At 41.8% G+C, this 20,031-nt stretch overlaps 1 protein-coding gene across 5 annotated transcripts in view; it reads left to right on the top strand.

Moving 5' to 3' along the window:
- VWA3B (von Willebrand factor A domain containing 3B) overlaps positions 1–20,031 on the top strand; it is a 275,082-nt gene that overhangs the window by 213,816 nt on the left and 41,235 nt on the right. For 4 of the 5 annotated variants that reach the window (XR_007915479.2, XR_007915488.2, XM_051835635.2 and 1 more), the window contains exon 22: positions 14,389–14,590. The exons of the other annotated variant lie outside the window; for it this stretch is intronic. Coding sequence is in view for 2 of the 4 variants with exons in the window: in XM_051835635.2 (XP_051691595.2) it covers positions 14,389–14,590 (202 nt within the window). In the remaining 2 variants the exon portion in view is untranslated. The remainder of the gene's footprint in view (positions 1–14,388; positions 14,591–20,031) is intronic. 5 annotated transcript variants of the gene reach the window in all.

The raw sequence follows: 20,031 nt of genomic DNA, 5'->3' as shown, positions 1-20,031 counted from the left end.
AGAGTGATGGGGCAAGGGACAGGGGGAGGTTGTCCATCACTGGCTCACTCCCCAGATGGTTGCAACAGCCAGACCCGGCCAGGCTGAAGCCAAGAACTCCATCCAGGTCTCAGTGGTTGGAAGAGACTCAAATACTTGGACACCTTAGCAGGAAGCTGGCTCAGAAGTGGAATAGCCGGGACCCAAACTGGCTCTCTGATACGGGATGCTGGTGTTGCAAGTGGCAGTTCAACCTGTGGCACCACAACACCTGCCTCCTTTAGTCTGTTTCATGTTTATAAATTTGTCTATTCTGGAGATATCATTTGAAAAGAATCATATCACATATGATCTTTGTCTTTTATTTAATGCAAAATTCAATGTTTCTAAGATTCATCCAAGTTGTAGCATGTGCCAGCACTACACGTATACTGTATGTGTATGTATATCTCACCATTCGTTTATCAATTCTTCCATTGATGGACATTTGGGCTGTTTCCACTTTTTGACCATTATAAACCACATTGATATACATATTTGTGTAGAAGCTCCTGAATAGACATATGTTTTTTCTTTTTTAAAAAAATATTTATTAATTTATTTGAAAGGCAATGTTACAGACAGAGGGAGAGACGGAGAGGGAACAGAGTTATCTTCCTGGTTCACTCCCCAAATGGCACAATGGCCAGGGCTGGGTCAGGCCGAAGCCAGTTGCCTGGGACTCCATCTGGGTCTCCCATGTGGGTGGCAGGGGCCCAGGCACATTAGCATGGAGCTGGGTGGTAAGCCAGGTTGGTTCTCGAACCAGCTATCGTACTGGATGCTGCTGTCGCAGGTAGCGGCTTAACCTGCTGTGCCACAGTGCCAGCCTCTTGCCGTGTGTTTTCATTTCTCTTGAGTGTATACCTAGGAGTGGATTTGCTAGCTACGTGGTAATTTTGTGCTTCACCTTTTGAGAAACCTCCAAATTGTTTTCCACAACAGCTGCACAATTTTACATTTTCACCAACAATCTGTAAGGGTTCTTATTTGTCCAGATTCTCACCAATACTTGTTATTTTCCTTTTTTTTTTTTTTTAACCCACTAAGTCCCAAGTTTCTGTTAATTATTTCAACAAATTATGTGAATATTTCAACAAAATTGACACAGCTGTATTAAAAATAAATTGGAAACCATAATCTAGAGCTTATGTATTCTTTATTCTCATTAAGAGTGAAAATACAGGTGGTCCTGTAAGTAGGATACTGGGATAATACAGTGTCTTTCTCCGGTATATAAAAGCTCTCCTATAAGTAGGACATTAGGCAAATGAAATATCATTCTGTTACATTACACAGGTTGCAAAGAAGCAGCTTTCATGACTTGATTAATAATTATTTTTAAACAAAAACATTTCAAAGGGTTAGCAGAAAATTTTCAACAAATGTTTACAGCTTCCCATAATACAGCTTATTCTGACATCACTGTTGCTCTTGCTGTTTGAGAGTGCGTAGGCTTCTGTCAAGTCTGGCATCATCTTGGACAGTTGTAGGTCTGGGAGCAATCGGCTTTCTTCCTCTTGATTATTCCTCATTGCATCGGTGTAGGTATACTGAGCAAATGTCTCTTTTGAAATCCAAGAGCTTCATGGGAACATTGCTGTCTTTGTTCACAAACTTGGGATTAATCCATCCCTTTACGATACACATATCAATTACTCAAGTGAACAAAGGTCAGTACCATTTTTTACCTCTACTGGAAATGGGATGTTTGGAAACCAGACATTTGTGCTTATCCACACCACCACTGAAATGGTAGCAGGTGCCTGATCCCTTCTGCTGAGACACGTTGGCTCTACTCTCTATTTCTTCTGTTGTTGAACTTTGCCACGTGATCCCACTGTGTCCTAGCTTGTTGCAACAAGTGACACATGTATTATCTAACCATTTCACGGGGAGAATTTTATTGTTGTGTCAAATCTGTAATCAGATGGCCCTCTTGCTTGTTTCTCCATCAGCGTTGTCAGTTTCAGAGGACACTTGTGTAGTCCGTTTTCCCTCACGGTGCTGCCTGTAGCTTGGAATCCAATCTTTCAGAGGTGTTCCAAGCAGTCATAACCGGTGAACAGGCAGACTGTCAAAAGAGAGTATCACTGCGGGTTCTTCTGTGGAACTACCTTCCTCTCAAGCACTCAAGTCACAGCTTGTCCACAAATAACACACTGGAGCAGTACACTCCACGTTATTGTGCCGTGTGCATGGTCCCAGTGTCCCGTGCACGGCTGGTTTAGAACACTCTGACCTTTTCGAATACAGTGCATGCTTCAAAATGAAGTGACAACCTTATTCTAGAAAACACTTCCACGAACGCATTTCTTATATTAGATATCAGTTATGTATGCAATCTTTTGTTCAGTTGAATATTTAGTAAAAGTAACTTTTGCAGCAAAGTTTCTGCAGTCTTCACAGAATTGAAAACTATTTTCAAATGCTCTATTCATTCACCTGTTACTTTTCCTAAAGGAATAGAATCTAAAAGCATCATGTTTATTTCAAAGTTACCATAAATGATCTATTTTACTGCTCAATTTAACTTTTTATAGGTGTCCTATGTAAATAGGATGATGAGACATACTGGATTCAACTAATGAGTGTGAAGTTCTATCTCATTGTGGTTTTCATGTTCATTTTCTTAATGACTAGTGGTCTTGAACATCTTTTCATGTTCTTGCTGTCCATTTGTATATCTTTGGAGAATTGTCTATTCAAATAATCCTTTGTCCATTTAAATTAGGTTGTATTTTTGTTGTTGAGTTATAAATCTTCTAGATATGAAACTTATCAGATGCATGATTTTCCAACATTTTCTCCCATTCTGTTGGTTATTGTGGGGAGCAATCCGGACTAGACTAAGTTACTCGAATTAAGACTTGTTCTGTGCATCTGCTCTCCCACAATATGGCGCTGGGAGAGAAGTAAACAGCTTCCGCACAGCTGCCTCCAGTTCAACCAATTAACTGTAGGACTTGCTCCTGATTGGAGAGCAGCGTACTCGGCGTGTGGGCAGCCGAGTTGGGATTGGCAGAGAAGGACTATAAAGGAGGAGAGAAACGGCATGCACCAGGAACATCTATGGGGAACATCTAAGGGAACCCGTGCAGCCCCCGAGAGAACCGGCCGGCGGTGTGCCACTCCCCTGCGGAAGTGGGGAAAGTGGCCAGGGGGAACCGCCCTTCCACGGAGGTGGAAGGGACAGTAGCCAACCCGGGAAGAACCAGCAGCAAACCCGGGGAGGGCCGAGCAGACAGAAGAACAGCGCAGGGTCCTGTGTCGTTCCTCCACGAAGAGGGGGAGCGACAGTTATCATTTCATGATCTTCATTATTTGAGAAAGTCAATTTTTATCTATTTGTTTCTTTTGTTGTTTGTACTTTGATGTCAAATCTTTGTCAGATATGAGGTCATGAAGATTTCTCCTTTTTTCTTATAATATGATCTGACTCTAGTTTTTATGTTTGATTTGTTCATTTTTAAATTTTTTTTTTGTATATGGAGTGAGGTAGGGGTTCAGCTTCATTCTTTTGCATGTGGATATTCAGTTTTCTGGAACAATTTGTTTAAGAGACTATTATTTTCCTATTTAAAAAAAAGATTTATTTAATTGAAAAGCACGGTGAGAGAGATACAGAGGAGAGCTCTTCCATCTGCTGGATCATTCCCCAAATGCCTAGAACAGCTGGAGCTGGGCCACACTGAAGCCAGGAGCCCACAGCTCCATTTGGAGCCCTTGAATTCCTGGGATAAATCTCATTAGCCATGGTGTATAATGTTTCACTGTTTTCCCAGGCCCTGGCTATGTGGGATTTGACTTGTTAGTATTTTGTTAAGGATATTTGTGCCCATATTAATAAAGAAAAATGGTCTGTGGTTTTCTTTGATATCTCTTCTGGCTTTGGTATAACAGTATTTCTGTCACTATGTTAAAAAGTGTTCCCTCTCTTCCATTTTTTTGGAAAAGTTTGAGTAGGATTGATGTGAATTCTTTTTTTTAACAAAAATTTATTTATTTACTTGAAATGCAGTGTTACAGAGGGGCAAAGCCAGAGACAGAGAGAGAGAGAGAGAGAGAGTCAGTCTTCTGTCCACTGGTTTATTCCCCAAATGGCAGCAAGGGCTGGAGCTGGGCTGATCCAAAGCCAGGAGCTAGGAGCTTCTTCCAGATCTCTCATATGGGTGCAGGGGCCCAAGGACTTGGGCCATCCTCTATTGCTTTCCCAGGCCACAGCTGAGAGCTGGATTGAAAGAAGAGCAGCCAGGACTCGAATCAGCGCCCACATGGGATGCTGGCCCTGCAGGTGGCGACTTTACCCACTACGCCCCAGCGTGGCCCGTGAATTCTTCATTTGTTTGGTAGAATTTACCAATTAAGCTATCTGAGCTGGACTTCTCTTTGTTGGAGGTTTTTGATTCCTAGTTCAGTGTCTTTACTTGTGATAGACGAGATATTTTTCTTAAGTTAGTTTTATTAATTTGTATATGTAGGAATTTTTCCATTTCATCTAGATTATCTAGTTTTTTTGGCATACAACTGTTCCTAATATTCTCTATAATCCTTTCAATTTTTATAAGGTCAATAATAATATCTGTGCTTTCATCTCTGAGATTAGCAATTGTGTCTTCTCTTAGCTGTCTGAAGTTATCAATTTTGTTGATACTTTCAAAGAACCAACTTTTTATTTTGTTGATTCTATTTTTCTAGTTTTTTTCATATCTTCTTACTCTTTATTATTTCCTTCCTCTGTTGGCTTTGGGTTTAGTTTTTGCCTCTTTTCTAGCTCCTTAAGTATAAAGAGTATTTATAATTAAGTATTATATTATTGATGTGAGACCTTTCTGTTTTCAATGACAGACTTTATAACCATAAATTTCCCTCAAAACACTTGCACTGCTGCATCTCCTAGGTTTTGGTATATTGTGTTTCCCTTATACACATTTCAAAGTATTTTCTAATTTCTCAAGTGATTTCTTCTTTGGCCCATTGGTTGTTTGAATGTGATATTTAATTTCTATTTAATTGCCATTTTTCTAGTTTTCCTATGATTACCATTTTTTAAAAAATATTTGTTTTAAAGCACAGTTACAGAGAGACAGAGGGAGAGGGAGAGGCAGAGGGAGAGGGAAAGAGAGAATCTTCCATCTGCTGGTTCACTCCCCAAATGGCATGGCCAGAGCTGGCCTGATCAGAGGCCAAGAGCCTCTTCTGGATTCCCCCACATGGGGCCCAAGGACTCGGGCCATCTTCCACTATTTTCCCTGGCCATAGCAGAAAGCTGGATTGGAAGTGAAGCAGTCGGGAATTGAACCGGCACCTATGTGGGATGCTGGCACTGCAGGCAGCAGCTTTACCTGCTACACCACAGCGCTGCCCCCCACCCCATGATTACTATTACTAGCTTCATTCTGTTGTAGGTGGAGAAGATATTTTGGATGTATTAAAATACTCTGAGAATTTCTATGGCTTAACATTGGCCTATCCTTCAAAATATTAAGTGTGCATTTAAGAATGTATGTTCTGTTGGTGGGTCAGGTGTTTTGTGTGTGTCTATTTAGTATAGTATATTTAAATCTTTTCTAGTCTTCTATTTCATTTTTTCTTTTTTTTTTAAGATTTATTCATTTATTATTTGAGAGGCAGAGTTACAGACAGTGAGAGGGAGAGACAGAGAGAATGGTCTTCCATCCGCTGGTTCACTCTCCAAACAGCTGCAATGATCAGAGATGTGCTTTTCCGAAGCATGGAGCCAAGAACTTCTTCCACGTCTCCCACATAGGCGCAAGGATCCAAACACCTGGGTTGTCTTCCACTGTTTTCCCAGGCCATTAACAGAGAACTGGATCGAAAGAGGGGCAACTGGGACACAAACCAGCACCCATATGGTGCTGCATGAAGATGCTTAACCTACTACACCACAGTGCCAACCCCTATTTTTTTTCTTTTTTTAGATTTATTTATTGATTTGAAAGTCAGAGTTACAGAGAAGGAGAGGCAAGGACAGAGAAAGAGAGGGATCTTGCATCTGCCGGTTCACTCTCCAAATGACTGCAACAGCCAGGACTGAGCCAGGCCAAAGCCAGGAGTCAGGAGCTTCATCTAGGTCTCCCATGTGCCTGCAGGGGTCCGAGGACTTGAGCCATCATCCGCTGCATTCCCAGGTGCATTAGCAGGGAGCTGGACTGGAAGTGGAGCAGCAGGACATGAACCAGCAGCCATATGGGATGCCGGTGCTGCAGGTGGTGACTTCTTCACCTGCTATGCCATAGTCCTGGCCCCTCTATTTCATATTTTCATCTATAGATATTCTCTCCGTTTTTAAGAGTGGAGTGTTGAAGTCTCCAATTATTTTTGGACAGCTATTTCTCTTTTGCTTCATATATGTTAGGGCTCTGATGATAGGTACATATTTGTTTATAATTTTTATATCATCTTTATTTGACATTTATCAATATTAGATATTATCCTTTGTCTCATAACAATTTATGACTTAAAATCTTTTTTGTCTGATAATAGTATAACTACTATTTTATATATTATATATATAATGTAATACAATATAATATAATATATAATATTATATAATAGTATAACTACTCCAGCTTAACCTGCAGATAGGAATCCCCTCTCCTCCCTGTGTGTGTCTATCTTTCAAATAGATAAATTAATTAAAAACTTTTAAAAAGAATAACTATGAGAAATGCACTTAGTAAAGGGGCTGCAACATTTATATGCAGCCTCATAAACCAGGGTAGAGCACTGTAGATGTCCACTGAACCTGATCTTACAAATTTCAATTTAAGAATGAGTAGAGCACGTAGTAAGGTTTCCTCCCTTGACTCCAGCCTCCTGGAAACTGCCTTTATTTCCATGAAAACAAAATTTTTTTCTGAACAGGTGACCATTAATTTATCAGCAGAAATCTTTTCTTCCATGAGTAGATTAAGAACACAGCCCAGGAATCTTAATTCAGATTTTTCAAGTTTTTAATCTTTAATTGTAATTCCAAAACACATGTAATACAAAATTTGTTATCTTAACCATTCTTGACTATACAGTTCACTGGAGTTAACTGTGTTCACATTGTAACAGATCTCTAGAAATTTTTCATCTTGGGAACCTGAAACTCCATACCATTTGAACAACAGCTTCCCTGGGTCCCATCCCTATATCCCTGGCAAGCATCATTCTGTTTCCTGTTTCTATGAGTTAGACTGTTTTAGATTCCTCATATAAATGGTATCATATAGTATTTGTCTTTTTGTGACTGGCTTATTTAACTTAGCATAATGTCCTCAAGGTTCATTCATGTTGTAGCTTTGACAAAATTTTATGTGCATACCACTTTTCTTTTTCTTCTCTTCTGTTGATGGACATTTGAGATGCTTCCACCTCTTGGTGATTGTGACAGTGTTACATTGAATGTGAGTATGGAAATAACTCTTGAAGATTTCACTTTTAATTCTGTTGCTACATGCCTAAAAGTGGGATTGCTGGGTCAGATGGTAATTCTATTTGTAATTTTTTGAGGAAGCCAATTCTGTTTGATGCTATTGTAAATGGTATTGCATTCCTAACTTTTGTTTTGAGTTGTTCATTGAAAGAGCATCTAGAAATGCATTGTTAGTGTCTAGAAATGCAACTTTTGGGTTTTTGTGTGTTGATTTTGTATCCTGCAAACTTTGTTGAATTCATTTATTAGTTCTAACAGAATTTTGCCTACATATAAAATCAGGTCCTTTGGATCAGGCATTGTGGTGCAGCAGGTTAAGCCCTTGCTTCGGATGCCCGCATCCCATATCAGAGTGCTGGTCCAAGTCCCAGCTGCCCAACTTCTGACCCAGCTTCCTGCTAAAGCACCTGGGAAGGCAGCGGATGATGGCTCAAGCAGTTGGGTCTCTGACACCTATATTGGAGATCCAGAAGAAGTCCCAGGATGTTGGCTTTTGCGTGGCCCAGCCCTGGCTATTGTGGTATTTGGGGAATGAGCCAGCAGATAAAATATCTCTCTTTGTTTCTGTCACTCCTTTTCTCTGTCATCCTGCGTTCTAGATAGATAGATAGATAGATAGATAGATAGATAGATAGATCCATTTAAAAATCATGTATTTGACAGATAATGTTACTTCTTCCTTTTTAGTTCATATGTATTTTATGTCTTTTTCTTCCCCAATGTCTTTAAGACTTCCAGTGCTTTGTTGAAAAAAGAGGGCAAGAGTGGACAAACTTGCCATCTTCCTAACCTTACAGAGAAAGCTTTCAGCTACCATTGGATGCAGTGTTAACTGTGGATTTCATTATGCTGAGATAGTTTTTATTCCTAGTTTGCTGAGTATTTTTTATATAATAAAAGGGTGTTACGTTTTGTTAAGTGCCTCTTTTACATAGAGATAATCGTGTGATTTTGTCCTTCTGTTAATGTTTTTGCGCTACCATGATTGATATTCACATGTTGAGCCATCCTGTATTTCAGGGTTAAATCCTATGTCTAATCATGTATTTTCCCATCAATACACTGTTGAATTCAGTTTGTGAGGAATTTTGCACCACAGTTCCCCAGGAATATTGGCCTGTAGTTTTCTTTGCTTGTGGTATCTCTGTTTGACTTTGATATCAGAGTAGTGCTGATCTCAGAGAATGAGTTTGAAAGTGGTCCCTCCTCTTTAATTTTTTGGAAGAGGTTTGAGGAGGATTAGTGTTAACTTTGAAAGGATTTGACAGAATTCTCTAGTGAAGCCTTGTGGTGTTGGGATTTTCTCTGATGGTAGGCTTTTGATTACTGATTTTATGTCCTTACTAGATGTTAGGATTTGAATAGGATTTGACACCCCAAACTCATGAATGTGTTTAAGCTCCTAAGTCTTGACTTTTGTTAATGGTTAATAGATAATGATAATGGATTAATGGTAGAGACTTGATCTGATTATGGTGTCTGGGAGGTAGTCCAACAGGAGGTCTTTGTGTCTTTGGGGATTAGCCTTTGGAAGGTAGAACTTGCGAGATGGTTATTATGCAAGCAGCTCACACTTCCTGTCTCTCACTTCCTGCTCACCGTGTGCCCCTTCTTCTGCTCATGCTCTGGCACTGACAAACTCTATCAGATTCCAGACTGATGGGTTTGCCTGATCTTGGACCGTGAACCTCTCAGTTGTAACCTCAAATAAATTTTCTTCTTTCCTAAAATTTTCCTCTTATATATCTTAAAGCTATAGGTCTGATCAGATTTTTTATTTCTTCATGATTTAGTCTTAGTAGGCAATATGTTTCTAGGAACTTATATACCTTTTCTAGCTTATCTAATCTCTTTGTGTAATATTATTCTTAGTAGCCTCATATGATCTTTTTTGTTTTTCAGTTTTAAAATCCTTCACTTTAATTTCTGATTTCAGTTGTCTTTTTTTTTCCTTAGCTAAGTATTTGTCAATTTTGCTGAACTTTAAAGAACCCTGTTTCATTCTTTTTTCTATTATTTTTCTATACTCTATTTAATTTATTTCTAACCTTTATTGATTCCTTACTTTTGCTAAAACATTTTTATTGAATTTACTGAAAAATAGCAGATTTTTCCACAGTAAAATGATCTTATCCTCCAATTGATTACAAAACTCTTTTCATTAAAGAGGATTTGTTTATATTAAGTTGCACATTATAAAAATCAATTATAAATTATATTCTCTAAAAAGAAACACACTTTTTAATAGAAAACTTTTACTTAATATAAATTTCAAAAGTACAACTTTTGGATTATAGCAGTTCTTCCCCACATAACCACCCTCCCACCCACAAACCATCCCATCTCCTAATCCCTCTCCCATCCTATTTTTCATTAAGATTAATTTTTAATTATCTTTATATTCAGAAGAGCAACTCTATATTGAGTAAAGATTTCAACAGTTTGCACCCACACAGACACACAAAGTATAAAGTGCCGTTTAAAGATTAGTTTTACCGTTAATTCTCATAGTACAACACATTAAGGGCAGAGGTACTAAGGAGGCAGGTACCAATGCCAGCACACTTGGTAAAGAGACAAATATAAATACACAACTGATCCAAAAGATAGGGTAAGTGTCGAAGAGATTACACAAATAAGACCAGTGTAAGCAAATAATGAAAGATAGAATCAAAAGGGTTGAGAATGATCCTGCGGGGGAAGCAGGTCGCACAGCAGACTCATAGAATGGCAAATGCCCAAAACAGCACTCCTGCCTCAGAATCAACCCTTGGGACATTCGGATCTGACTAAAAGGTCCATGAGAGTCTCGCAGGCATGGAAAGCCATGACACGGTGGCAAAAAACAATCTAAATGAAGGATCCTGGTGAACAACACTCCAGCAGAAGGATCAGGCCATCAAGGAGAGAGGTGCCTTTCTCTGAAGGGAGGAAGGAACCTCTACTGTGATATGGCCTTGACTAAACAAATTCAGAGTTGGTGAACTCAAGGGGCTTCCATAGCCTAGACAGCTCATAGCAAGAGTCTCGGGTGATTGCTGACGTCATAAATAAGAGTGCCAATTGTTGAATCAACAACGGGAGTCACTGGGTTCATGCTCCCCTCGCGGGATCTCTGTCCTTAATATGTTTATCTATGAAACTCAAAAACAACACTACTAGTCGAACAATACCCTATACCTGGTTTGGTTGTGTGAGTGCAACCTGTTGAAATCCCTGCTTAGTATATACTAAATTGATCTTCGGTATATGAAGGTAACCGAAAATGAAACGTGATGAAGGCGGGGGGAGGGGAGAGGAAGTGGGTGAGGGGAGGGCCACGGGAGGGAGGGAGGTAGGGGGGAAGCCACAACAATGCAAAAGATGCATTTTATATTCTACTTAAAACTATTGGTTGAGCTCTGTAATTAATACACAATTACTCTTAGGTGTTTAATTAATGCTATAACTAGTACTCAAATAGTATTTTACACTTTATGTTTCTGTGTGGGAGCAAAATGTGGTAATCTTTACTTAACATACGCTAAATTGATCTTCTGTATATAAAGATAATTGAAAATTAATTGTGATGTGAAGGGGAAGGGGAGAGGGAGTGGGAGAGGGGAGCGTTGTGGATGGGAGGGAAGACACGGGGCGGGGAGGAGGCTATTGTGGTCCATAAGCTGTACTTTGGAAATTTATGCTCATTAAATAAATTAAAAAAAAAAAAAAAAGGACAGAGGTACTACATGGGGAGCAAGTGCACAGTGACTCCTGTTGTTGATTTAACAATTGACACTCTTATTTATGACATCAGTAATCACCCAAGGCTCTTGTCATGAGCTGCCAAGGCTATGGAAGCCTCTTAAGTTCACAAACTCTGACATTATTTAGATAAGGCCATAAACAAAGTGGAAGTTCTCTCCTCCCTTCAGAGAAAGGTACCTCCTTCTTTGATGGCCCCTTCTTTCCACTGAGATCTCATTCACAGAGATCTTTCATTTAGGACAGTTTTTGCCAGAGTGTCTTGGCTTTCCATGCCTGAGATACTCTCATGGGCTTTTTAGGCAGATCTGAATGCCTTTAAGGGCTGATTCTGAGGCCAGAGTGCTGTTTAGGGCATTTGTCATTCTATGAGTCTGCTTTGTATCCCTCTTCCCATGTTGGACCATTACCTCCTTTTTAATTCTATCAATTATTATTAGCAGACACTGGTTTTATTTATGTGATCCCTTTGACTCTTAATCCTATCTTTATGATCAGTTATGAACTTAAACTGATCACTTTAACTAGTAAGGTGGCATTGGTACCTGCCAACTTAATGGGATTCGGATTCCCATGGCAAGTTTTTAGCTTTACACTTAGGGGTAAGGCTGAGAGAGCATGTGCCAAACTGTACATCTCCTCCCTCTCTTATTCCCACTCTTATTTTTTAATAGGGATCAATTTTCAGTTAGAGAAACATACTTTTTTTAAATAAAAAAAAAAGTACTACAGTACCACATACTGGTCATAACCAGCATGATCATTTATTTTAGTACAGTGATGCATATTGAAACAACTACTGTGCCCCAAATGGCACCCCAGGGAAGGTGGGGAGAGAAACAGGGCTACCTTTTGTTATCTTTAGATGTCAAGTTCAATTATTGATTCTGAGATCACACTTTTTTTAAAAAAAAATCTGTTAACTAATAGACTTTCCTCTTTGTACTGCTTTGGCTACATCCCATGTTTCAATATGTTGAGTTCTTATTTTCATTTATCTCAATGTTTTCCAATTTCCCTTGTGACTTCTTCTCTGACATATTCATTGTTTAAAAGTTTGTTTTGTTTATACTTATTTATGGATTTACTAGTTTACCTTTTGTTCTTTCTAGCTTCATTCCATTTTGATTAGAAAATAACTTCATATGATGTCAATCTTAAAAGTTTTTAATGTTTGGTTTGTGACCTAAGTGAGTCTATCCTGGAGAACATGAGTGTCTATTCTGCTGTTTGGTGGAAGATTCTGTAAATGTCTGTTAGGTCAAATTGGTCTGTGTTGTTCAAGTCCTTTGGTTCCTTATTGATCTTTTGTGTGATTGCTCTATCCATTATTGGAAGTGGAATATAAACTGGGAGAATTGAAGAGACAACTAGACAGCAAGCCACAAATATGGGAGACTGTAATAATCCACTTCCAATAATGGATAGAGTAGTCACACGAAAGATCAATAAGGAACCGAAGATCTTGAATAACACAGACCAATTTGACCTAAAAGACATTCGCAACCACTGTTTCTGTCAGCACTCTTGGAGTCAAGCAACTCAGAAACCAGTCCCTCGGGCAACCCTCTAAAAAGCAAGAATTTTGGATGCACCTTTTTTTTTTTTTTTTTTTTTTTAACAGGCAGAGTTAGAGAGAGAGACACAGAGAGAAAGGTCTTCTTTCCGTTGGTTCACCCCCCAAATGGCCGCAGCACTGCGCTGATCCGAAGCCAGGAGCCAGGTGCTTCCTCCTGGTCTCCATGTGGGTGCAGGAGTTAGGGTTAGGGTTAGGGTTAGGGTTAGGCACTTGGGCCATCCTCCACTGCCCTCCTGGGCCACAGCAGAGAGCTGGACTGGAAGAGGGACAACTGGGACAGAATCTGGCGCCCCATCCGAGACTAGAACCTGGGGTGCCGGCGCTGCAGGTAGAAGATTAGCCTAGTGAGCCGCGGCGCTGGCTGGATGCACCTTCTACGCTCTTTCTTTCAAGGGAGAGGACAGGATTTGGAAGTTTTCTCCCCATTGCACAGTAGTGTTCCAAGGAGGAAGAAGAGGTAGTGAAGGAAAAGTGCGACTAGCTTTCTCACTCCCTTCCACGTGACTCTTCCCAGCTTTTAGCTGTTTGAGGTGCTGCAATCTGTAAATAGCTTCTGGAATTCTCACAAAGGCAATTTTTCCAGTGTATTGCTATTAAGTCAGCATCTCTACAGGGAAACAAGGGACCAGTGCCTCTTAGTCTATCATTTTTCTGACACCACTCCAACTTAGATTTTTCTTTCTTTCTTTCTTTAAATTTTAGCTCTCACATATAAGGGACAACATGCGGTATTTGTGTCTCCGATTTAGATTTTTAATAAGAAGATCTTTTCTGTTTTCTGTAGACAACGTTTTGTTTCTGGATTGATTTTTTTGTGTGTGTTTATGCTGAGTTTAGATTATACCCTCTCAACTTCCAACGTCTATAGATTCCGGGCCACAGCAGAGAGCTGGACTGGAAGAGGAGCAAATTGGTGACACTGTCAGCAGGAAGCTAATTGATAATTATGAGCTGTTTTCTTTCTTTGTGCCCTTCTCCATATAGGAATATCTGGCTTAGAGGAAGCTGGGACAGGAAGTGGAATCTGGGCTGCAGGCCATCACACCACACTAGCTTCCCCTGGAGTCCTCCCACCTGTCCGTGGGTGCACTGAAGCTCTGGCTTCTGTTCCTCACGTACCAAAACAACAAAGCCAGACGTTTGGACCTCAGTGACTGAAACAAGAAGAATTACTGCACTGAGGCGAACATCTGGGTCTTGCTTTGTTTTCCAGAGCAGTTGTATGACATCTCTTTGACGCTCACATTTTGTCCTGCCAGATGTTAGGCCTCAGAATAAAGCAGTGGGTCCCAAATATGCTGAAAAAAAAGAAAAAAAGCAAAAAAGCCTCATGTGTATCAAATGACTTTAAAATCCAATGGTGAAATGAGGTAACAGGGGAATGTTCCTACTGTAATTCACAGGGATGGTTGTTTTTAACTTGTGCAAGCTACTCAAGTCCTGGTGGGCCAGCGGACACAAGTGTGACTGCCATCTGGCATCAGACACCTGCTTCGACAGATATTTCCGAGGGGAGGGTTGGCTGACAGACCATATTGCCATATTTTTTCTACAATGGTTATTTTCTTTGCTTTTTTTTTTCCTCTTCATTTCTCTCTTTTAGGTTAGATGCAGACAAACCAATACGGTACTTGGAAAACAAGGCAGCTTTAAACCAAGCACTAGAACGGTTGAATTGGCCCATTTCGTTGAAAGAGCTGTCAATGCTAGAAAATGAAATCCTAGCTGGGAAAAGGTACATCCAGCAGGCCATGGAATTCCAGGAGGCCGCCCAGAAGGATTATGTGAACAAGGCACTGGGAGAGGTGGGTGCCACGGAGTTCTCCACATTTCCTCCCTCCCTGCCTGTCCCAAGTCACTGCTGTCCCTGTGCCGGTCTTCCTCCTCTCCCTCCACCCTCACCACACTGAAAAGAGTTAGAACCAACCCAGTTAACCTCTCAGGTCTTTTCTCATCAGAAAAGAAATGCTGTTCAATTTGATGATAGCCTTATTTTTAAAATAACACATCTTTTAATTGAAAAACAAAACCAAACGTTAATCTAATGCTGTGAGTAAAAGCCTGGGCTTTAGTAGCAGCCAGACCGAGGTCCAGCCTCGGACCTACCACCTGATCTGTGCATGGTGCTGATCGTTACTCAGTGTCTTTAAACCTCAGTTTTCTGTAAGCAGTATCTGCCTCCTGGGTTAAAGGGTAACATTAGCATTTAATGTACTCAGTGTTGAAGGCCACCATAAGTGTTAGTAATTGATGACGATGATGATGATAATGATGACAAAGCAAACCTTTTAAAATGAAAAAAAAATAATAATTCATATTTTGCCTGCCTTAATACCACCACTTTGGAATACTGCCTTTCATTTTTTTTCTCAAGTAAATAGCACTTTAAAAAAAGATTGATTTATTTATTTGAGAGGTAGAATTACAGAAGGAAAGACAGAGAGAGAGGTCTTCCATCCACTGGTTCACTCCTCAAATGACTGCAACGACCGTAGCTGAGCCGACCCAAAGCCAGGAGCCAGGAGCCTCTTCCGGGTCTCCTACATGGGTGCAGGGTCCCAAGCACTTGGCCCATCTTCTGCTGCTTTCTCAGGCCATCGCAGGGAGCTGGATTAGAAGTAGATCAGCCAGGACTCAAACCAGTGCCCATATGGTTAAGTCTATTATGCCATAGCACTGGCCCCTGTAAATAGTACTTTTTTTTACAATAGATGCAGTCAGGGTATCCATATTTACTTTATATTCTGCTCTGTTCTTAATGTTATTTCATAAGCATATGTTTCTACTGCATCTTTAGATTGCTGTGTCATGGTTGCCTTATGTTCTGTGGCCTGTGTGTAGTCTGGTTTACTGAACTCTGCACCTGAGTGTTAGACATTTGGGTTATTTTCCAGGTTCTGTTCTTTCACATAGTGTTTACATGACTCCTGCGGTACATATAGTCAAGGTTTTTTTTTTTTTTTTTTTTTTTTTGCTAGGATACCATCTTTTTTTTTTTATTTTTTATTTGACAGGTAGAGTTAGACAGTGAGAGAGAGAGAGAGAAAAAGGTCTTCCTTCTGTTGGTTCACTCCCCAAATGGCCACTATGGCCAGCGCTGTGCCAATCCAAAGCCAGGAGCCAGGTACTTCTCCTGGTCTCCCATGGGGTGCAGGGCCCAAGCACTTGGGCCGTCCTCCACTGCACTCCCAGACCACAGCGGAGAGCTGGACTGGAAGAGAAGCAGCTGGGGCTAGAACCTGGTGCCCATATGGAATGCTGGAGCCACAGGCAGAGGATTAACCAAGTGAACCACAGCACCGGCCCCCTAGGATACCATCTTGATAGTGGGATCCTGCGGCTCTAAATAGATGTTACTGGTGTGGCACTCCCCTCCTTTCTGGCTGCATGTGGATTTGTGTGGACATGGAAGAGTTCCTCCACAACCTTACTGCATCCTAGAAGGTTTCTGGGTATTTGCCATATGAGAAAAGCGTTCCTGGAGAACTGACCATCAGGATTCACCCTCTGGGTTTCAGTCTTGGCCGAGAGATACTGATTTTGCCTGGTTGTAAATTCTGCACTTACTGATATAGATCCATGTGTTTTGTTAGTTTTTCTTTACTCTTTTTCTCTCTGAAAATCACATTTTTGTCTTTAACATAAAAGTAATGTCTTTTGTGCAGAAGGCAAACATTTTATTACAAAACAGCATGTGTCTACTGATGTTACTCAAACAAAGCAATTGTTCCTGTTTCCTTGGGAGACACCCTCTGGTCCTCTACACATTCTGCTGTCTTCGCCTCATCTTTCTTACCTGGTTGCCCTGGGGACATCTAACAGTCAAGATGACTGAAGGTTAATTTCCTGCTCCTTGAGTCTATGCTCTTCCTGTCATTGCGCATCTTCCTGTTCTCTTGTCCCATCATCTCTATTCACTGAACCATTTGTGAGAGCCTACGAGACACAAAGCACCATCCTAGGCACTGCGAGTAGCTGGAACACAGTGAACTAAGTCCTACCCTTACTCCAGTGAGGGAGTCAGAGACCATTATTGGTCCCAGTGATGAACTTTTCTGTGTTGAACTTTGGAGACACCATGGCCTGAGAGCAGAACTTTCTAGCACTTTTTTTTTTAATTTCTTTTTTTTCTTTTTTTTTTTTTGACAGGCAGAGTGGACAGTGAGAGAGAGAGACAGAGAGAAAGGTCTTCCTTTGCCGTTGGTTCACCCTCCAATGGCCGCCACGGCCAGCGTGCTGTGGCCGGCGCACCGCGCTGATCCGATGGCAGGAGCCAGGTGCTTCTCCTGGTCTCCCATGGGGTGCAGGGCCCAAGCACTTGGGCCATCCTCCACTGCACTCCCTGGCCACAGCAGAGAGCTGGCCTGGAATAGGGGCAACCGGGACAGAATCCGGTGCCCCGACCGGGACTAGAACCCGGTGTGCCGGCACCGCAAGGCAGAGGATTAGCCTAGTGAGCCGCGGCTCCAGCTCTACACTCTTTTAGTCTATGTTATGTTAAATTTGCAAGTAGGAAGTGTTGCTAGTGGAGGGAAAACATGTCACTTGTGATCCGGAACAAAGATAGTGTGTTCTATGAATTTGTCTGGCAATCCAAAGCTCACTATCACCAGACATAAATTCATTGTTTTCTTTCTTTATTCTCTTTCCACAAAGTTGGAATAAAAATAATTTTCATAATATATTCACCCAAAAACATTTGTTCACTCCCTACTGTGGATAAGACTCTGTTCTTGGCAAAGGTGATCCCATGGAGAACAGTGGGTCTCATCTTTCTCCTCCCTGGGGTCTCCCTAGGAGAAACAGTAGATTGGATACAAAACTTGGGTCTGTTTCCTGCATCAAGGATGTGGGCTCAGGATGGTGGAGGAGACATGTGGAGTAGAGCACAATCCCTGCGAGAGCGCCTCCTCTGGCCTTACTTGTCGCTGCACCCTAGCGCTAAGAGTAGAGCTTGCTCCCAGTGGGCACTCAGCTGGTATGTACTGAATGAATAAAACCCCGATCTTTATGGAAGAGTATGATAGATGTGACGAGACAGGCACACTTACAGAACAACTGACAGACAGGCAGAAGTGCATAATTCTGCCTGGGGACTTGGGGATGGCTTCACAGAGGGGTGATGATCCAGTTTATTCTAGAAAGATGTATAGGAAATGGGGATGGGGGTGTGAAAGAAGCAGCCTGTGCAAAGGCAAGGATGTAGGGAAGAAGCTGGGATGTTCAAAAAGTGTGGCAAGATGGTACCAGATAGGATAGACTCAGAATTCTCCTGGGATCCGGGACCTGTGCTGGTAGGAAAATGGACACCCAGTGATGGATTTCAACAGGTGAAAGACAGTAACAGACTTGTGACTTGGAAGCATCATTTTAGCATCCAGGTAAGCCTCAATGTAGAGGGAAAAGACCAAAATCAGGTCTCCTGTAGGGAGGTTCTCCTGTAGGGAGCTCCTGAGCCAAGCATGAGCAGTGGAGAGGGAACAGGTAAAGAGAGCTGAGTTGTTGGAAAGTTGAATGTGGGGGGAGGCAGAGGAAAAAGTTGAAGATGCCCACAAAATCTCTATCTTAGACAACTTGGGGGATAAGGACACTGTTAACTCCTTCCTCCTACCTCTCTGCTCCCTGGGGAGACAGATGTTCCTGGGCTGGCCTGCCTAATCCCCTGTCATTCTCCAATCCCTTGCCACACTGGTATTCCCTTCACAGCACCTCTCCCCACCTGATGTACACATTTAAAGTACGTGTTCTCTGCCAGGATAAGGGTGTGACCTGGACTGTGATGTACTAAGTGCTCCCAGGACCTACAAGAGTGGTTGGCACCATGTGGACCCTCTTAAAAATATCAACGAATAAATGAAAGAACAAGCAAGGCGAGAAAGAGGTGTGATGAGAGATTTTCAGAGACAGGTAGAGGTTTTAGCCTTTAATTCCTAGGTGTCCCAAGGCTTCCAGGTGAGGAAGGCCAGCAGAGAGCCCCATGTTTGAAGCTTAGGAGAGGGGGCTGAGTTAGGAGATAGATTTGGAGCCATTTGAGGTGCCAAGAGGAAGAGGAGACAGAGGACTGGAGAAACTCGGAAGTCATAAGAGCAGGAGGCTCGGGGTAGAGGGCTACAGTGTGAGAGCCAAGGGGAGGGCGGTTCAGAGCCCTGGCGCTCACGTCAGACGAGCCTGGATACAAGTCTCAGCACTGCCACTTGGAAGCAGGTGACCTTCCGTGGGCTCTCTACACCTGGTATCTTTGTCTTTAACATAGAAAAATCGGAGGATCAGCCTAAAAGATAGTTGTAGGACAGTGCATATCATGTGCTTGGGACAGTGTGCAGCACTGGGCGCTCACCAGTGTGATGATGTTCAATCGTAAGTATGTTGTTCATTATTGCAACCTCTGTCCCTAAAGTTGTGATCAGGGAGTTTTGAAAAGTTACACAGAATGATGTCTGAAAAGCCACTGGATTTGGCAAGAGAGGGCTCATGGGTGACATTAGCCGGAAGAATGGCGGTGGGACTGTGAGGCCAGTTTGTCCCTAGTGGAGGAGTGAGTGGAAGCTGAGGAAGTCGCCATAGGAGCTGAAGACTGAATCTTCCAGGTCATTCTAGATCCTCATAGAGAAGGCAGGGAGGAGGAGACGGGGGACCTTGCGGGGGCGCCAGTGTGGGAGGCGGCATGTGGAGAGTGTGATGGTATCCTGAGCTACGACTGCCCTCGCCTCCATCAGGAGTGCGGCTCTCCCATCACTGCCCTGGTCCCCACAAGGCGTCCCGAGCCCCCAGGGAAACTCCCATGTGCCCGGCACAGGTGTCCGTGGGAAATGAATTGGGGAGAGCGGTTCAGATTTTAGCAGCTTATCTCCAGAGTTCTTTCCCCCCTCAGCACAATGGTCTCCTTAGAAGGCTATTTCTCCTTACCACGTGTTTATATGCTGAAATTGTGTAATTCCATTTTGATCGTGCCCCACTGATTTGATTTCCTGATGCGCTTGATGGGTCTCAACCTCCAGTGATAAAAATGTTGATTGGCTCAAAATTGCCAGGCCTTTTGAGATCTTGAGGTAAAAAATTCATCACAGATGCAAGTCATTTTTACAAGCACTTAATTCACCTATAAATACTCACTTGTCTCATTTTAAATTATTTTAGCAATTGCCAAAAATTTTGACTGATGATTATAAAGTTGGAAAGAATCCGCTGTTCCTCATGGAAGCTCCCCTCCCCCAGAGTTTATTGCTAATGTGCAGCAAAAAGCCAC

This window comes from Oryctolagus cuniculus, chromosome 2 (genome assembly GCF_964237555.1).
Source record: "Oryctolagus cuniculus chromosome 2, mOryCun1.1, whole genome shotgun sequence".
NCBI lineage: Eukaryota > Metazoa > Chordata > Mammalia > Lagomorpha > Leporidae > Oryctolagus > Oryctolagus cuniculus.
This window is presented reverse-complemented; position numbering and strand designations above follow the sequence as displayed.